The sequence below is a fragment of the Microcaecilia unicolor genome, chromosome 3 (genome assembly GCF_901765095.1).
Source record: "Microcaecilia unicolor chromosome 3, aMicUni1.1, whole genome shotgun sequence".
NCBI classification, from domain to species: Eukaryota; Metazoa; Chordata; class Amphibia; order Gymnophiona; family Siphonopidae; genus Microcaecilia; species Microcaecilia unicolor.
Window position 1 is genome coordinate 398,119,035 of NC_044033.1, and position 21,169 is coordinate 398,140,203.

General features: G+C 41.1%; 1 protein-coding gene across 1 annotated transcript in view; it reads left to right on the forward strand.

The window, feature by feature from the left end:
* PKHD1 (PKHD1 ciliary IPT domain containing fibrocystin/polyductin) overlaps window positions 1-21,169 on the forward strand; it is a 980,909-nt gene that overhangs the window by 381,156 nt on the left and 578,584 nt on the right. Inside the window, exon 36 of the mRNA XM_030198735.1 lies at window positions 19,287-19,443. Within this exon, the coding sequence (XP_030054595.1) occupies window positions 19,287-19,443 (157 nt within the window). The remainder of the gene's footprint in view (window positions 1-19,286; window positions 19,444-21,169) is intronic.

Below are 21,169 nucleotides of genomic sequence, written 5' to 3' on the forward strand. Positions count from 1 at the left end.
AGCTTGTCTTCTAGACCTGCTTTGGTCAAACCTCAGTCAATTACCTTGGACTATCTCCCCCCTTATTCTATAACTTGGTGCCTAAAATTAAGCACCAATTGCATGATTATATTATAAAATACTAGCATTTATGTAGATATCTTTACACGTAAGCATGTAAGTGCTAGGTGTATACTCATTGTTTTATAAATGATATGTACAACTCAGTACATAAATGAAAAGAGAGCATTCAGAGGGGTGGAGTATGGATAGGGCATGGGTAGAACCAACAATTATGCAACTAACTTAGGGGTCCTTTTACTAAGGCGCGCTAGCGTTTTTTGCATTCTAAACACTAGAGACACCCATAGGAATATATGAGTTTCTCTAGCATGCTAAAAATGCTAGCATGCTTCTGTAAAAGACCCCCTTACGGAATACTGTAAGATACATGCTAAAGTGCCAACCATTGATGTGGTGTAAGTTGGCGCACCAAAATGCAGGTGCATAGATGCTGAATTATGCTAACATTCTACAATAGAATCTTGGTGTCGAGATGCCATTATAGAATTAACAGTTGGCATGCTGCCTCGAAGTGCTTAACTTATGGCACTCAATTACAGAATTGCCCCTTTAATGGAGTGTGATGGCATTCGTTGAGGTAGCTATTACTTCTTTGGCCTTATGAACATTCTGGGACAGACTGAAGATACATCAAGCCCAGTATCCTGTTTCCAACATTGGCCGGTCCAGCTTACAAGTACCTGGCAAGATCCCAAAACAGTAAAATAGATTTTATGCTGCTTATCCTAGAAATAAGCAGTGGATTTTCCCCAAGTTCATCTCAATAATGGCTTATGAACTTTTCTTTTAGGAAGTTATCCAAACCTTTGTTAAAACCTGCTAAGCTAACTGCTTTTACCACATTCTCTGGCAATGAATTCCAGAGTTTAATTGCACATTGAGTGAAGAAATATTTTCTCCAATTTGTTTTAAATTTATTACTTAATAGCATCATACTGTGCCCCCTAGTGCTAGTATTTTTGGAAAGAGTAAACAAGCGATTCACGTCCACCCATTCCATTCCACTCCACTCATTATTTTATAGATCTCTATCATATCTCCCCTCAGCCTCTCTTCTCCAAGCTGAAGAGCCCTAACCACTTTAGCCTTTCCTCATAGGGAAGTCGTCCCATCCCCTTTATCATTTTTGTTGCTCTTGTCTGTACCTTTTCTAATTCCACTATATCTTTTTTGAGATGCAGTGACCAGAACTGCACACACTATTCAAGGTGCGGTCGCATCGTAGCGCAATACAAAGGCAATATAACATTCTTATTTTTGCTTTCCATTCCTTTCCTAATAATACCAACATTCTATTTGCCTTCTTAGCCGCCATTGCACGCTGAGCAGAGGGTTTCAACATATCATCAACGATGACACCTAGATCCTTTTGCTGGTCTGACTCCTAATGTGGAACCTCGATTCATGTAGCAATAGTTTGAGTTCCTCTTTCCCACAAGTATCACTTTGCACTTGCTCACATTAAACGCCACCTGCCATGTGGATGCCCAGTCTCCCAGTCTTGTAATGTTTCACAATCCTCTTGCGATTTAACAAATTTAAATAACTTTTTTGTTGTCAGCAAATTTAGGGACCCTTTTATGAAGTGGCGGTAAGCCCAATGCAGGCTTACTGCTTGCTAAAAGGGAAGTACCACCGGGTTACCCCAGCATGCACAATTTCTGGTGCTGCAAAACTATTTAAAAATTTTAGCGCCAATGTGTACCCAGCAGTAATTGGGCAATGCCGCGTGCTGCCCCGTTACTGCTGGGTTAGCGCGTAAGCCCTTACTGCCACCTGAATGGGTGGTAGTAAGTGCTTCCCCCTGAAATGGCCAATGCTGCAAGTGGTTCATTTGCTGCACAGCCATTTCTTTAAGAAAAGGGAAACCTGCCTTTTACCCACTGTCGTAAAAGAGGGCCTCGGAGTGCGTCAAAACCATTTGCTGACGCCAGCACATGCCCCCCTTTTGCTGCAGCTTTGTAAAACGACCCCTTAATTACCTCACTAGTTATTCCCATTTCTAGATCATTTATAAATATGATAAAAAGCAGCACAGACCCCCGAGGAACCCCACTATCTACCCTTCTCCATCAAGAATACTGACCATTTAATCCTACTTTCTGTTTTCTTTTAACCAGTTTTTAATCTACAATAGATTTTCGCATCCTGTTCAAACTTCTTCTACTAACCTATAAATGTACTCACTCTGCTGCTCCCCAGTATCTCTCCACACTCGTCCTTCCCTATACCCCTTCCTATGCACTCCGCTCCATGGATAAATCCTTCTTATCTGTTCCCTTCTCCACTACTGCCAACTCCAGACTTCGCGCCTTCTGTCTCGCTGCACCTTACGCCTGGAATAAACTTCCTGAGCCCCTACGTCTTGCCCCATCCTTGGCCACCTTTAAATCTAGACTGAAAGCCCACCTCTTTAACATTGCTTTTGACTCGTAACCACTTGTAACCACTCGCCTCCACCTACCCTCCTCTCTTCCTTCCCGTTCACATTAATTGATTTGATTTGCTTACTTTATTTTTTTTTTTGTCTATTAGATTGTAAGCTCTTTGAGCAGGGACTGTCTTTCTTCTATGTTTGTGCAGCGCTGCGTATGCCTTGTAGCACTATAGAAATGCTAAATAGTAGTAGTAGTAGTAGTAGTAGTAGTAGTAATAGGACATTACATCCTATCCCATGACTCTCTGATTTCCTCAGGAGTCTTTCATGAGATGTTTTGTCAAATGCCTTTTGAAAATCAATATTAACTGGCTCACCTTTATTCACATGTTTGCTCACCCCTTCAAAGAAATGTAGTAGATTGGTGAGGCAAGATTTCCCTTCACTAAATCCATGTTGGCTTTGTCTCACTACAGATATCCATGCCTGTGTACAAGTAGACTGGTTCTTTGAATCGTCAAGAAGAGAGGATTTAAAAATTTGAAGGGTCTTCTGGTCAGCTAATAGCTGTCCAGATTGGATATATTAGAGACAGAAATGTATCAATCTTACTATGGACAGACTTGAGTTTTGGGGGGTTGCTAGAGAAATTGGATGTGAGATTGGGTAATAGGAACATGCTGCTTGTTATTTTTGAATTTCCTCAATATATTCTATTACTTTGTGGACTTTTTGGCATTGTAATGATCTGCTTATGGGATACAACGTTTGGTGCTTTCCAGATGTTTGTAGAAATACACAGAAATGAAGGTATAAGTTTTGGCTTTACATGGGGCGGTGATTTCATTGGGGGCGTCTTCTGTGGCTAGATTCTCTGTAAATGCTTGCTTAGATTATAATATATGAAATACGTTTTTTTGTGGTCTGACCCAGTTCAGGGCTTTTCTAATATAAAAGAAATGAATATGTGTAGACAGAAGCTGATTGGGAGAATCTGAGAACCTTGGACTTATAGTTTATAGTTTAGTTATAGTTTATTTGTACTTGTTATACCGCTTTTGCTAACTTGTGTTTAAGCAGAAGGTTACAGGCTTCAATCAAGTATTTCTTTTTATAAATGTCCTGCTTCTGGAATTTTCTTCTTGATCCTTTCCAGTTGTGGACTCTAGAGGGTGCATTATGGCTGTTTCTAGTTTTATTAACAGTAGTTGTATTTGCTTGGTTTATTTCCCTCTATTGCCATGTCAAGCTTACTTGATTGTTATTGTTTAATGCCATATAAAAACAAAGTTAAGAAATATTATCTTTCAGGTTCTTAGGCCATACTCTGAGATTTTGATAATTAAATTCAACCATTTTGATCACCTCACCATCCCCTTCCAAGAAGAATTCTGTAAAAATTCATAATTGGAAATCACGAGGATAACTTTGTGTAGGGCATCTAAGTTATAAAACAAATATTGAGGTCCACGTGTTTAAACCAATGCTAACATTTTATAAAAGCCTCATGGAACATGGAGCCTTCAATACCAAAAACATATAGTTCCAACAAAAAATGTGTATTTGGCAGGATGCAGATTAGAAGAAGCCATTAAAAAAAAAGCAAATATTCAAATAAAGAGTTTTTCTCAAGGTTTTGAATGGGTAAAGAAATGTATATACAAATATGAGCACTTTATTTCTTATACGTGTGACACCACCTACATATGAAAGTCATGGATTTTGAAAAACTGAATGTCTGCAGGGGACTGATTAATGACCCAAGTTCCAAAACTCAAATATTTTGCCTTTTGAATTTGTTTGGATCTGTAAAGAATTAATCCCCTTTCAAGCACTCCTCTAAATCCCAGGTCAAAATTAGAAGCTTGCCAGAGGTTCTCCGTGACTTAGTGAAGGTGTAAATGCCAACAGGGAAATTTTCCAGAGTGTCCTGCCATTCTACCATACAATATACATATATACTTTGAAAGACCACCCAAACAATGCCCAGGACATGCATCCTTTCCTTTATGTTTCTGCATGCTGTTGTCTATACACTGCATTTTTTCTAGCGAAAAAGGTGCCAGTACTCAAATGCCAGACCATCCTTCAGGGGTGGGGTGATCACTGAGGGACCCACCCCACAATAGCCAGGCCCCCTGTAACCAGTCACAGAATCTATGACAAGGCAGAATTGGTGTGTAGAGCCTGAGCTCTTTCATTAAAACTTGAGGACCATGGGTCAATTTTAGCAGACAATGGAAAAGGTACCGGTACTCAGTACCCCCAAGTACCCCCTGGGTCTATATAAATAACACCTTTTCTGAAATTTGTACTTGTACAGTACATCTATGCCAATTTCCACATGTAAATCAGTTTTTCCTCATGTAAGGATGCTTAATCTTTCTGAAATAACTGTACATACATTTGAATATTAAATATTGTTTTACCTATACATACATAATGAGGTCAGTTTCCAAAAGCCATTCACCAGGGTAAATGGGCTGTTAAAATTCACTGTCTTTGCAGATAAAAGTATACTGTAGAAGTTTTTTTTTTTTTTTAAGTTTGTGTGGCTGTCCATTTTGTTTTGACTGCAACTGGTCTATCACCCCCCCCCCCCCAAAAAAAAAAAACCCCTACTGCCCTAGGCAACTGGCTAGCTGCCTAATAGTTAAACTGGCCCTAAATAAGGGGATTGGATGGAAGCTAATATGTATATCACAAAGTTAGTACAGTAGAGTTAAGGCTAAGAGAGGGGAGGTGATTAGAGGGGGTAGAGGAGGAAGATGAAAATAAATCAATTTGATATGTTTTAATCATAGTTGCTTCCTCCCACCTTACTAATTGCTTCTTCATTATAATGTCACTGGTTGTTTGTTTCCCTTACAGCAAAAAGTAATTAACTTTTGTTTTTTCCTCTCTCTCTCTCTCTTTTTTTTTTTTGCCCTCCAGGAGATAATTATTTCTTTTGTTGTAAGAAGATGGTGGCCAAAACATTAGAAATAAATTAGACCAGATGGTAGTAAATACTATTTGGAGGTATACATATATCATAATAAAATAACTCTTTTTTTTTGTCAAAAATATTCATTTGTTTCCCTTCAGGTAGAAGGGAAAAGGTAAAGATTTCCTCAGTGTATTAAGCTGAGGTGCTGTCAGGGGCTCACAGCCTGGAAAGTACATACACCATGTCTCCCAGCACTAAAATTAAATGTTTTCAACTGTAGGTCCACAGTATGGGGAACTCTACACTGTATTCCATCACTTAAAATGTTAACCTTGTCATACTGGCAACTGAAAGCAGAAACACTTGTTCTGTGTATGCTGGTTAAATGGCAATCTGTCAGCGATGTAGAAAAGGCTGCCTTTTGTGTCAGCCTGGTGATTTGGCAGTGTTTTCAGCATTCAAATTTAACTTGCCCATTGCTTGACAACCAGCAGTGAGAGTGGAGTGGGGGTGGGGAGCACGACATGCTATATCATTTAGACATATAGAAAAAAAAGGGAAGGCACATTTAGATGTAATGTCATAAGATGGGATCTTAGATTATGATCATAGATATAGATAATTACACTGCCTGCCTGCCATCTGGCAAACCCTAAAAGTAGGTTTTATCTATGGAATATATGATAATCATCACAGGAAAACTATTACGACAGTTTTGCTGTGATTTCAGCCCTCTTCAAAACTACCTGCAAAACTGGTGCTTTTTTTAAATGAGTGAGAACCTTTTATAAGGCAAAACAATACATGTAGTTTTCATGATGAAAAGCCCTTCCTCAACCTAACCCCACCTGGGAACACTGACAAAAATATGCAGATAAAGGCAAAACATGTTGCTTTTCACATACGTGTATACTTTACTCTGGTACTCAAACTGCCCAGTTCTGTGGTTAATCTATGTAGATGGCTTTCATTGTTGCCCTCATAGGGGACAATGCACTAACCTGCTGCAAATGCTGCAGGCTAGCAGCTGTTTTAGTGAAATTCTGCAACACATATACAAAAGCACAGTAGCAAAGAATATTGCAAGCAACATTTGCGTTTTCCCAAGGCCATGAAATGACTTCCAGCTGTGGCAACATAGAGCTCCTCTTTGTGCAAAGGGAAGGGCTTTCAAGGTGCTGCTTGGCATCTGTCAAAGCACCTACTCCCTGGAGTTGAAATCCCTGGTGATCAAGTGGAGTTAAGGGCTGCACCCCCCCACCACCCCCACCAGGCCATATATACATCATGAAAGGTCAGCAAATAACCCAGTACAACCTTTAGCCTTCAGGCATCCCGATCCCATTAAAAATGTCTGCTAAAGCTCCCTACAGGCCCTATAAGCTTGCTCAAATTATACTTCTATGGGGTGCAGGAGTTATCACCATGTGTTCCTTAACTACTTGTGTCATCTTGGAAAAAGGTGCTAACTGAGCTCTAGGACATTGTTGCATGTAACTTTCTTGGACTTGTATTCTCAAGAAAGAAAACTGCATCCCAGTGAGGTATAGATATCTTTATTGGGCCATGATGTGATCTTCCCTTTGTAGGAATGGAGACATGTTAAAAGAGGCTGAATTGCCCCCTGGGGTGACAAAATACCTTGTGGCTGAGTGAGGGTAAGGGGCACTCCCCCCCTACTCATTTGTTGCTCTGGCTCCCAAGAACAACAACTAACCCTAGTGGCAAGCTACCCTCCTCATGAGCCCCATCCCCTTTCATATATGATTAAAAAAAAAGACATGATCTATAAAGTCTTCCCCTCAACAGTCTAGTTGCCTCATAAATCCTCTTTGATTTGTTTTATGCATGCTTGAATTCAGATATAGTCTTGTCTGCACTGCATCCACTGGATAGTTGTTCCATACATCCATTATCTTTTCTATTAAGAAGTATTTCCTTAGATTACTGGTGTTTTTGTTTTAATTTTTCTATATCTCACTTACCTTGTCTTTCCTGCAGAGCTGAGGTTCTCAATCCATTCCTCAGGACACACGCAGCCAGTCAGGTTTGAAAGATACCCACAATGAATATGCATGAGATAAATTTGAGTGCACCACCTCCATTGTAAGCAAATCTATGTCATGTATATTCATTGTGGGCATCCTGAAAACCTGACTGGCTAGATGTGTCTGAGGACTGGGTTGAGAATCCCTACATATTGTCTGTTCCCATTTAGTTTATGAATAAAGCCACTGACCATTTTAGAAGCCATTCTCTGGACAGACTTCATCCTTTATATCCTTCTGAAGATATGGACTCAGGGGCGTAGCTATGGGTGGGCCTGGGTGGGCCCAGGCCCACCCAATTTCAGCCCAGGCCCGCCCACCCAGCGCACACACAACTGCAGCAGCAGCCTAGCGTGACGGCAGAGAGACAGCACCCAACACGCGGTGCTCTGGCAGCTGATCTCAGGCTCCGTCCAATTCCGTCCTCAGGCCCGCCCACCACCCAAGCGCGCACACACACACCACATGCAGCAGCTGAGCCTAGTGCCCTAGTGTACATCGCGGGCACCCGCGCTCAGGGCAGGCTCAGAAGACATCATCAGCCCACGCCCACCTACCTTCGGGCTTAGAGAGAGGCAGCGCGTCGGTGACGTCGTTGTTGGTCGCACTGCATTCGTGGTAGCGGTATGACCTGTCCTGGATGTGGCTGTGCACGGCGGCGTGCCTCAGCCTCGCTTTCGCTCGGCTCCACTCGCTCTACGTGACGTGGCATCTGAGGGAGGGCAGGGTAAGGCTAAAGCTGCACATGGCCACATGCACGTACGAAGGGTTCAGCCTGGCCGTGCCCTCCCTGGCCTGTAAACGTGGAAACAGAAGAAAGGTCTGGTTGAAGTCGAGTTCCTGTCTCCCGGCCCCAGGTAACTTACTGCCAAGCAGCAGCTGCCAGCCCAGCCCAGCCCAGCAGCAGGTAATAAAATGCTTTTTGGGTTTTTTTGCATCTTATTTTTAACATTATCATGGTAATTTGTTTTTAAAATTAAGCTAGCTGGGGCCTGTTGGGCACTATTAAAATTTATTGTTGTGGAATTTCTGGGTGGGGTAAGCACTTCACTGCCTAGGCCAAAAAATGTATGTATTTAATGATTAAAATATACCTTTTTTTGCCCTGCAGTGAAGAGCCCATCCCCACCCAGAAGCCTATATATATATATATAGTGCCTGCCCATATTAGCTCTGGGCCCAGCCAAAATGTCAGGTTTGGCTACACCACTGTATGGACTCCAGAACTGCACATACTACTTCCAATGCAGTCTCACCAAAGACTTCGTAGCAGTGTCACCTTCCTTTTCCTGCTGGCCATTCCTCTCCCTATGCATCCAATTATTCTTCTAGCTTTTACCATTGCTTTATCTACTACTTGTGTGCCAACCTTAAAATATCAGATACAATCACATCCATATCCTGCTCTTCTTACATGCACAGAACTTCATTCCTATATTGCACAACTTCTATGGGGGTTTTTTTTAAAGCCAAAATGTATGACCTTTCAATTTTTAGCATAATATTTTGGCTGTCAAACTCTAGAAAATTCCTCAGGCTTCACTAGATTGTTCGAAAGTAATCAAAAATGTATTGTTTGTCTAATAAAGATATCTTTTGTTTTGTTTTATTTCTATTTATTACCTTTAAAAGTAGACTAACAAAGCTTCCACACCATTTTATCCTCCAAAATGAAACTGAATTAAAATTGTGGCCTCACAACTTCAAAATGAGGCAGCTCCACATGGAAGTGTGCCACACACATGTTGAAATTATGAAATCATCACTTCCATGTGTGCATTCCAACACCTACACTTGGAAGCTGCTGGGTTTGTGCTGTTTAAAGTTTTGAAGTGTGTATCTGTAAAATGGCTGCTCCCACTGCATGTGCCGGCAAATACTCATGCACTCTTATAGATATTTTAGAAAAGGCTCTATGCTGGCAGATTCTTTTTTAAAATATTATCTGAATTGAACATGTCTATATGCTCTTTGTAAAATGGAGCTCCACCTGCTTTCCCTCATCTAATTCTTTGGTCACACAATCCAAAACGTTGATCAGATTCATCTGACAAAATCTACCTCAAGTAAAACCAAGCTGACTTGAATCCTGTAATTTTGTCAGCCAAAGCCCTTAGGTTGACATTCTCATACATGCACACACTATTGGCAAAAAGTGCACTCTTCATGATTAGTGCACAGTCTTTCAAAAGAGTGCATGTTCTTTCTGAAAAAGTAGACACTCTTAACATTGTTGCCATGATGAAAAAAAACAAGCATTCCCAGAAACAACACAACAGAACAATTTTCAGGCTGCACACCTCTACCAAACTCCATCCCCATGTACACCCATTGGCAATCAGGGCCGCCAAGAAGGGGAGTCAGGGGGGCAAAATTCCCCGGGTTGGGCGATGGGGTCTCTTTTTCTCTCCTGCTCCTGATGGGACCTGGATGATCGTGTCCCGACAGGAGCAGGAGAGAGAAAACTCCAACGCCCCCCCCCCCCCCCTTGCATTGCCTGCCTAGCAGCTGCTGGGCCCTCAAGCCGCACATGCTCAGTTTTGAGACAGAGTATCCTAAGTTCCAGAGATCATAAATCTCAGAGTCATGCAGGCTCGTCAATCTCTGATAGATTCCAGAGTCATACAGACTTATCAATCTCTGACCTTTTAACCCATTCCATAGTGCATAACTTGTGCTCATAATTCTACATTTATTATTTCAGAAGAGACCTTCTGCTGGTCAACAAACCATCCTTTGGTGGCCAGCAGAAAGTAGATACGTAGAAAATTTACGATGTTTTCTGCGTATTCAGTTTAAAAAAGTTTAGCTGAAGCCCAGTCTTCTACTATTTTTATATAATGCCTTAGCAATGAAAAGGTTTTCCCCAAAGAATCTTGAATAGGGCACCAAACTAAAATGTCATCTGCATACAATAATGAAAAAATGTTTAAAGGCTATTAGTAACCACCCAAATGGCTCATGTAAACATTAAAAAGTTGAGGTGACAATGGGAACCCTTCAGTTCAGCTTCCAACCCTCTGATGAAATACCATTCTTTAAAACACCACCATATTGTCTATTTCCCAAGAAGGATGAAAACCATTTAAGAATGGAACCCCAATACCCATTTCACTCAATCTTAAAGGCAGCAAATCTTGACATATCAAAATACAATAGGACAGCTTCCTTACCCAAGGCTATATATCGCATTTTTTCTGTTATAAGCATTGTCTCCGTGCTATGCATCCGGCTAAACCCATGCTGTGAGGAATGTAAATGCATAGATTCTTCCTAAAAAGTGAGAATTGATAGTTCACCACAAAGTCCAGGAGTTTCGCTATCCAAGGAATACTCACCACTGGTCTAAAATTTTTGACTTGAGTGAGATCTCCTTCTATATTTTTAGGGATGGGAGTAAAAGCAATTGAAGCAATTTCATTAGGCTAAACACCCTCCAGCAGCATATTGTTTATAAATGCAGTAAGCCATATAAAATTTGAGAAGGAATTTCCTTTAAATAAAAAAAAATGAACAAATATCCAAAGGACTTCCTTTCTTGGCCACCCTTCCCAGAATTTTTCCTATCATAGTTGAGGACAATTCTATAAAATGATGCCTACTAAAATCACTATCCTGCTTATAATCGAACGAGAAAAACGCCCAAGTTCCGACCTAAATCGGGAGATGGACGTTTATCTCACAAAAACGAATAAAGCGGTATAATCGAAAGCCGATTTTTGGATGTTTTCAGCTGCACTCCGTTGCGGATGCGGACAAAGTTGATGGGGGCGTGTCAGAGGTGTGGCGAAGGCGGAACTGGGGCATGGTTATCTGCCGAACAAAGATGGGCGCATTTCACTGATAATGGGAAAAAAGTATGCGTTTTTAGCTAGAATTTAGGACACTTTTTCTGGACCCTGTTTTTTCACGAATAAGGCCCCAAAAAGTGCCCTAAATGACCAGATGACCACTGGAGGGAATCGGGGATGACCTCCCCTGACTCCCCCAGTGGTCACTAACCCCCTCCCACCACAAAAAAATGATGTTTCACAACTTTTTATTTTCACCCTCAAATGTCATACCCAGCTCCCTGGCAGCAGTATGCAGGTCACTGGAGGAGTTGTTAGGGGGTGCAGTGGACTTCAGGCAGGTGGACCCAGGCCCATCCCCCCTACCTGTTACAATTGTGCTGCTTAATGCTTATTAGTCGTCCAACCCCCCCAAACCCACTGTACCCACATGTAGGTGCCCCCCTTCACCCCTTAGGGCTATAGTAATGGTGTAGACTTGTGGGCAGTGGGTTTTGAGGGGGATTTGGGGGGCTCAACACACAAGGGAAGGGTGCTATGCACCTGGGAGCTCTTTTACCTGTTTTTTTGGTTTTGTAAAAGTGCCCCCTAGGGTGCCCGGTTGATGTCCTGGCATGTGAGGGGGACCAGTGCACTACGAATCCTGGCCCCTCCCACGAATAAATGTCTTGGATTTATTCGTTTTTGAGCTGGGCGCTTTCATTTTCCATTATCACTGAAAAACAAAAACGTCCAGCTCACACATTGTTGAATAAAACATGGGCGTCTATTTTTTCCCAAAATACGGTTCGGTCCGCCCCTTCACGGACCCGTTCTCGGAGATAAACGCCCATAGAGATAGGCGTTTTCATTCAATTATGCCCCTCTAAGTATATTCTAAAAGGAAAAGAAGGCACCTTCTATTTTTTTCTTAATAGAATACTAGCACAAATGGCTAAAAATGTGCTCTTATTTAAGGTATGAGCCCATAAACCATCCCAGTGGCTTGTTAAAATAGTAGTTGTGAGCTAGAATGCATGCAAATTTATAGTATTCCATAATTTACATGCATATTTCTGCACTCCGCCCTCACTCCACCCAAACTCCACCCATGCATACACCCATTGGTAAGCGCCGTCAAATTATGGCATTTATTTTTCTGCTAGTCAGAATTCTGCAAGAGAACATTTATGAAATGAATGACTAAAATACTGCCATTTATGCTCTGCTTTGCCATCTACAACTTATAGAATTACCCTCTTACTGCATAGTAAATGCAAACCTTTACTGTACTTTAGTGAAAGTGCCCCCTAGACTTTATCTATATATAGTTATTTACATTAATACATAAATAGAATAACATGAAAGCTGCTGTTTAAGGGGTCCTTTTACTGAGGTACTCTAATGGATTTAATGTATGCTAACAAATTAGTGTGAGTACAATGCTAAGAAGGCTGTTGGTATACAATGGACTGTGCAGTATTTAACTTGCACTAATCATTAGCGTGTGCTAAATCCATTAGCTCACCTTAGTAAAAGGACCCTTAAAAGTCTTGTCCATTAAACTTTGGTTCCTACTGATCAGTTGATTTTTGTCCAGACAACTCATTGTCTCGCCAAAGGTTAAGGGATTATATTTGGGTTGAGTGCTAATTATTCAGCACTATTCAGTTGAAGATGACTGGTTAATTCTGGTTGGAATTTTACCATGTTTGTACGTTACTTCTAATACTGTACTCAGCTTATGAATGTACATGTTTCTCATGTTTTTTGTACACTTTTAGATTTGAAACCTCAATAAAAATTAAGGGCCCTGTTTACTAAGGTGCGTTAGTGTTTTTAGTGTGCTTACACTTAACATGTGCACTAACCATGTAGGCACCTATAGGGATATTGTAGACATATACATGGTTAACGCGCATACACATTTACTGCGCCTATAACACTGCTTAGTAAACAGGGCCCTAAATAAAAAAACAATTTGCTGCTGCAAATACACAGCTAGGATATATAATATTCTCCCTCCGAAGATGGTGCATATCTTTAAAGAATGAACTCCAGGTATATACCTGAGCTGTTGCTACATTGAGCACTTCTCAGACTTCTTTTCTGATCATCCAACTAGGCCAATTAGAAATGGAACGCATGCTCACTGACTGAGCCTTCATAGAGATGGGTAGGAATGAGTTCAGAGACATGACTAGGTTATTTTCAGGAACCTGCTTTGGTTTATTATTAAACCATTTTGCACCCTGAATTTGTTGTTACGCAGTCTTTATTATGACATCCGCTTACTGTACAAATCACTGACAGAATCAAATGGTTTTTGAGATACACTGAGTTGCTGTGTTATTGATTTAAGGCAGAGCTGGGTTATTGTATCAGAATCAAACATTAGCCTCTCCATGATGGAGAATGGGGTGGCAACCAGAGTTTTATTTTGGGGGGAATGCAAAGTTGTACAATATATTTGATGCTGTGTTTTCATTCCAGAAATGTTCTTTGAATCCTGTAAAAAATTGCACACAAATTCTAGGAACAAATAAACTGAAACTTTAATGCAGATTCAAAAATTGTATTTTGATTTCTTGGCATTTTGGTAAATTACCATATATATACATTTACCAATAGTATATTTTGCTTTAATGTAATTTAATTTGTAGTGGCATCAACAAAAATCATCCTAAAACAGTATAGTTTGGTATATTACATCAGTTTGTGCTTGTTAAAATGCTGTAATGCACTTTTAACAAACTATCTGGATAAGTGCCATTGACCTCAGCTGATTAACCAATTAGTTATCTGGATTGTGCTGGCATTGATTGCCCTATCCGGATATTCATTGCTGAAATCTATATAGTGCGCCTAGAGATCGGTGCCAATATTGGCGCAGATTCTATAGCAATGTGCGTAATTATCAAGCTTAACAAGCTAATGAGCGCTGATAACAGCACTTAACAAGCAATAATGAGCACTAATTGGCACTGATTAGAATTTAGGCACACAACTCGCTAAGCATATTCTGTAATGATGTGTGCCGAACTTCTAACACTTGCAGGCAAAAAGGGGAGTGGTGAGGAAATGGGTGTTTTGTGGACATTCTGAAATTTATGCACCTAGTTCTAGAATATGGCCCATTGTTTTATCTACTCTTGATTGACGATGTTAGGATGTGTTATTGTAAGCCACATTGAGTCTGCAAATAGGTGGGAAAATGTGGGATACAAATGCAACAAATAAATAAATTAAATAAATAAATAAATCTATGTCATGTTTTAATTGGTGTAAATGGATGCACATAGATTTAGGCGCTGAAATATCAACTAAGCGTATTCTATAATCGGCACCTAAATCTAGGCACCGATTATAGAATACGCTTAGTTGGCACTGAATTCAGCTTTGATTTTTTAGGTGCCATATATATAGAATCAACCCCTAAGAGGGTCCTTTTAAAAAGCTGTGTTAAAAAGTGGCCTTAGGCAGGTCTTTTCTACACATAAAGGTCACTTTTTACCGCTGCTGGAAAATGGCTGATATTTCTATTTTCCAAATTAATCACCATGCACTAATGTTGCCAGTAGCATATGGCCATTACCAAGAATTAGCACGTGGTCCCTTACTGCCACCTATTTTGAAGGTGGTAAGAGCTCAGGATCCAATCCCCTGCTAATCAGTTAACAAGCGGCAATTTGAATATGCTAACTGATTAGCGTGGAAATGCCCATTCTCCATCCCCAAGACACGCCCCCCTGCCAGAAAAATTAACAAATATTTTTTAACATGTGATTTGCATGCCCGCATTCAGAACTTACTGTGGAACGCCTCAGCACATCCTGTGGTAAGCCCTCGTAAGCTGCAGTAAGCATGCGCTAATGCGTACCGCAACTTAGTAAAAGGAGCCCTACAGTACGTATGCTCTATCTTAAATTCTGGTTAAAATTTTCCAATGAAATCTGCTTGTAGAAGCCACTGTTATTTTGGCAAGATTTATTTCTGGTATTTACATATAAAATCCATTTTGATCTTTCTTAACACCTGCATTATCTTAGAAAATACACAGAGCATACAAAGCATCTAGAATATGAATCTTACAGATGTAGAATGCACAGATGTATGTGAAATTACAATGACCCTCCTTGATAAGCAGTGACGCTCCTAAGGGAGCAAAGTGTGCCATAGGAATGAAATAGATTTTTTTTCCTTTTATGCATTCTTTGTGAAAGTTAAAGAATGCATTATGGTGACACTGTGTCCACATAATGAAATGTGAGTCAGAACAACAGGCAAACAAGCACAACACATATGTAGAACTTCTGCCTACTCTATTCTTCAAAATGGAGTATACTGTTCCAACCTTGTTTTTCTTAAAAACAAATATTTATAGACTCAGGGCCCCTTTTACCAAGCTGCGGCAAAAGGGAGCCTGTACGGGCATCAGTGCATGTTTTTGATTCACGCTGAGGCCCCCTTTTACTGCAGCCAGGTAAAAGGTAGGTCTTCTTTTCTGTAGGAAATGGCCGTGTGGCAAACAGGGGCGTAGCTATGTGGGGCCACGGAGGTATGGGCCCCTGTAGATTTGGCCCTGGCTTCCCTGCCACCAACCCCTTCGACTCCCCCTCCCGCCACCAACCCTCCCCCGCCGCCGCCGCTGCCATCAGGTACCTTTGCTGGTGGAGGTCCCCAACCCCCACCAGCAATGGTACCTGACAGTGGCAGCGGGGGAAGGGGGGTCGAAAGGGTTGGCCCCGGGGGGGTGGTCAAATGTGGTGGTGGTGGCGGCAGTGGGGGCCGGTAAAAAATGGCAGGGGGGGTCGGCAGCGCCGGGGGGGGGGGCTGGCTAAAATGTGCCCTCTTACCTCGGTCTGTGGACCCCCCTCCTGCGGAACTCTGGCTACGCCCCTGGTGGTAAAGCACTTGCTGCATGGCCTTTTCAGGAGGAGCTCTTACTGCCACCCATTGAGGTGGCAGAAAGGGCTCCCGCGCTAACCGGGCAGCACGCAGCACTGCCTGATTACCGCCAGGTACACATCGGTGCTACAAAAATAAATATATTTTTGTAGCACCGGATATGATGGTGGAACCAGCACTGGGCTGCTGTGGTAGCCCGGCTGTAGTTCTTTTTTAACGTGGGGTAAGCCCACATTGTGCTTACCACCACTTTGTAAAAGGGGCCCTCAATGACATAAATATAATTATAAAAGTATTTTAATCATTTTTTAAAAAATTGCATGGGTCAATATTCAACTAGGATGGTCAGTGTTTTTGTAAATGCTGGCTGCTACACCTGAAATAATCAGTTTTATGTCCCCTGATGTAAAACATTCTCAGAATCACTCCCATAAATACCAATGGGAACTGAATGGCTGTGAAATTGCTCTAACGTTAAACATCTCACGACATGTCACATAATTCAAAACAGAGAAAAAATATGACAGCAACAAATAAAAGGGCTTGAATAATAATGTTCAGTGAATTTTCACACTTACTGCTCATGAAGTTGCGTTAACTGAAGGTGGCCTGTCCCACATCTGCCCTGTTGTTGCTGCACAGGGCAGACAATTACTACATGCTAAATGCATTGGCAGATTGTGTGTCCATGTTATCTGGATGCACTCACGGATGTCCTCTGCTTTAAAGAAAAAATAAGGGTCCTGTAGGAACCTTCTATCTCCTCCCTCCCCCCCCAAGCAGCATTGTGAATTGTAACACCCTACCTCATAAACAGCCTTATGACCCACCCACCTCCCCTCCAAGCAGCATCATGAAGCCCTCCCCCCCCCCATATTCCTGGAACCTACCAGGGATGTCCCTGGTGAATTAGTAAAAAACAAGTAGCATGATCAACACGACACTTCCCAAAACACCAGGGAGGCGAGTGCTAAAAAGTGATTCTTTATTAATAAAAAAGACTCGACAAGGATCCGTGTTTCGGCGAACATCGCCTGCGTCAGGAGTCTGTATATTCTGTAAGCTGAATCACTGAAGCTACATGGACATGGAAACCAAATCAAGCCTGAAGGAAAAAACAAACACAAACTGTGCCAAACAGTAGAGCGCCACCCATCTCCCTGGTGTTTTTGGAAGTGTCGTGTTGATCACACTACTTTTTGGGTTTTTTTTACTTTTCCTCCCGTAGCAAATCCAGTTTCTCCACTTTTGTGGTTTTCCCTGGTGAATTAGTGACAGGGCAGTGGATGCTCCTGCCCTATTGCCAGCCTACATTCAAAATGGCAGCTCAGCACTCCTTGTATACCAGCTCAACCCATAGTGGTAGTGCTGTGAGACAACTGCTAAGGATCAAGCAGCTTGACCTTAGAGGTGGTACCATGTGGCTACTGCTGGGTGTCATTTTGAACCCATGCCAGCAACAGAACCAGAACATTTTTAATTGCTCCCATCCTCAATAAGTATCAGGGAGAGATCATGGGAGTGGGAAGATGATTTATGATACAACTTCTGTGGGTTCCAGATGTTGTTCTGGGGTAGGCAGTGAGTCACGATGCATCTTAGGGGGTGAGAGTGTTCAGGATGCTGTTTGGGTTTAGGGATACTGATTGGGCATATCTTTAATTAGACAATGTTGCTGAATATCATGTCTGACCATATCAGCAAGCAGGTCCCTGGAGTAGCCTAGTGGTTGGTGCAGTGCACTGTAGAGAAGGGGACCCGGGCCCATATCCCACTTAACTGTTACACTTGTGGTGGAAAATGTGAGTACTCCAAACCCCACCAAAAATCTACTGTACCCACATATAGGTGACACCTACAGGCATAAGGGTTATTGAAATGGTGTATAGTTGGGTACAGTAGGTTTTTGGTGGGTTTTGGAGGGCTCCCCATATAATGTAAAGGGGTAACGGTGAGATGTGTACCTGGGACCTTTTATGTGAAGTCCATTGCAGGACCTTCTAGGGTACTCCACTGATCTGCTGAGATGTCTGTGTGGCCAGTTTACTAAAAATTCTGGCCTCCCATATGTCCCAATGGCTTGTTGTTGTGCATTTTTCCCTTGGACCTTTTTTTTTTCAAAAATGATCACAAAAGAAAAACGCACTCGACACAAAATGTCTAAAAACATCTAACAAATGGCCATTTTCAGAACCAAAAGACCTTTTTCAGTTTCAGAAAGGGCCATGTTCTCCATTTGATTTTTGGACGTTTTCAGCAAAACATCCAAAATCAGATTTAGACGTCATAATGGTAATAAATAGAAATGAAAAGAAATAAAATGAAGAAAAGAAGTTAAGATGAATCCTTTTTTATTGGACTGACTTAATACATTTTTTGTGAGCTTTGGAAGGTAACCCTTCATCTTCAGATCAGAGTTACCTTCAAAAGCTCATCAAAAAATGTATTGTTAGTCCAATAAAAAAAGGTATCACCTTTTCTTTTCTTTGTTTTATTTCTATTTATTACCTTTAAAAGTGGACTAACAGAGCTTCCCTACCACTTTACCCAAAGACTTCATATCGGAAATGTCCTTTCCTGTGAAATTAAAATGTATTTCCTGTTAGCACAAAAGCTGCTTTTGTCAATCATGGCATAATAAATTATAGATAATCTTTTGTCGAGATTAACATTCTTATGTCATTTGCCTCTGTACACCTTCATGCCGTCACCCCCATTTATATCAGAATCAGGCCATTGTAGCCTAGATTTTCATTTTCTGGTAAATCATAAAATCACTCTCATCGGTGAACCCAGAATACTCTGCGCACTTTCATTTGTAATGAATGATTTGTTGGAAGCAGAAGTGATTGATAATGGAGGGAAATGGAAAATAAATGCTAGGAGCAAAAGGGCATTTTGCGATATTAAGAACATTTTTGGGTACTCACGCAGCAGCACAAAAATACTCCTTCTACCCCCAAACAAACAAACATACACCTCTTCTAGTTAGTATGGATGACATTAAATCACTGTTTTGTTTAATCATCCTAATATGTTTAAAAAGTAAATGAGAATACTGTGTTAGTATATCCTAAATTATTAATAATAAAAGAAAATGTGCCATATCATGCTCCTTTGACCTCTCTTCCTTTTCATTTGAAGTTCTAAACATATGAAATCTACTAATTCAGTGACATCCTTTGTTGCAGGATGACCTTTTGCTTCAATTCTGTGCTCTGTGGTCTCAGAACTCGAGCTGGCTTTCTGGACACCCTCCACAAGATGGCGATAATGTCACAGTAGAACGAGGACAAACCCTGCTGCTTGACTCCAGTACCCGCATACTGAACTTTCTGCATCTCAAAGGTTCCATTTTTATTTCATTCTAAAAATGAACTACAGAGACCAATATGACTAATCAAGTGCTTTCATGTATAATGTGCAGAGATGAGCATGTTTATTTATTGATTTTGATAAAATACAAAGTTGAAAGAAGGAATTAGGAATCCTCTATGCACTTTGTCTGTACAGTTTGGTTAATGCTGAAATAGATTCATCTTAGTTTTAAACTAGCTCCTAGCAGGCATTTGTCCATATCACAAAACCAGGTAGCAATTTGGAAGGATTGAAAACTTTAAGAGTCGTGTGACTGGAAAGGTAGGAAATATTACTAGCCAATGCTGCAGGTGAAAACTGAGGGATGAAGTTTGCAGAAGGCTTGTATGCACTCTAGTGTACTCTAAACACTGCATGAACACTCACATAAAACGAAACAATAATTGCAAAGAATTTTTCCCCTCATGTGTTACATTTATGTTGGTATAAAAAAGTCCATTTAAAGACTGTCTGGTGGTGTTTCTCCTTAGCACGTAGTAAACATGTATTCACTAATGTAATTGGTCATTTTTGCCATTTATTTAATGCAATTTGCTCTAACATTAGTGTCTGCTTGGGAGGGTCTATCTTTATGTTTGTCTATCTGTCTATTTGTTAGTCCATCTGTACAAATAGGTTTGTTCATGCTTGTATAAACAAACCTATGTGTTTCTTAAACTCAGGGAGATGCTACAGTAAAGAGAAGCAGAGGGTGCCAAGGAGGACAGACCTTGGGGGTGGGGGATGGGGAGAATGCAAACACTGTGAAGATGAGGCAATCGCATGGTGGAAGGAGGCCAGAATACCTATTGTGCAGATGCTCAAAAGTACCAAAGCATGCCAGAAAAATACTGTCACAACAGGTGTGTGAAGGAACTCCCTAATGCTCAATGCTAATGACATGAAAATTTAGGCTCATTGTTATCATTGAGCATTAGGGAGACAGTGCCGCACATGCGCTTAAGAGTTGTGCATTAAGCATAGCTCTTACGTGCGTGCCCAGACTCAAAGGAAAGAAGCCCTGGTGGTCCGGTGGTTGGGCTACACAACCCTAGCATTCACATCTTTGACATTTTCCATGTTGTTTCAAATTCACATCCTAGTGGACTCTGCCTTTGCACTTTCCCCAGTCCTAGCGAACCCAGGAGAATGTCTGGCACAGGGACCTAATCAGAGGCTATTTTGTATAGCACTGTACAGCATGTGCAATCTGAGCTGGTTTGTGGAAATATTTTTTGTTGTTTATGAGGTTTTTTTGGAAGAGAGGAAAAGAGGTATGCATACAAATGCCTGGTTTGTTGTTGTTTACTGAAAATATATAGCCATGTGAAATTTGTATTGGTTCTGATGTCACCAATTTGTGAAAGTTCATCTGCAACAAGAACTGGAACTGTGCAAGAGAAAAAAACAGAGCTCCAAGCAAACAATGCCGGACTCTATACATTCAAGGCAGCAGTCCTCAGCTTCAAAGTTGGAGTATCACAAGCTGCTTGGGTTTTCATAGTATTGAACATTAGTAGATATGGAGAAGGTTTGTTTCTCTAAGTGTTGTTGATTGGGATAAATTCACATATACTCTGGTTACTAACCAGTATTTTTGAGGCTACAGTTATTTGCTCCTGAATTAAAGAAACCTTTCAGTGGGAAATGCTTTAGAACTCTCCTTTTGTTAGGTCAAGGGTCCCCAAACTACAGCCTCTGGGCCAGATATACCCCC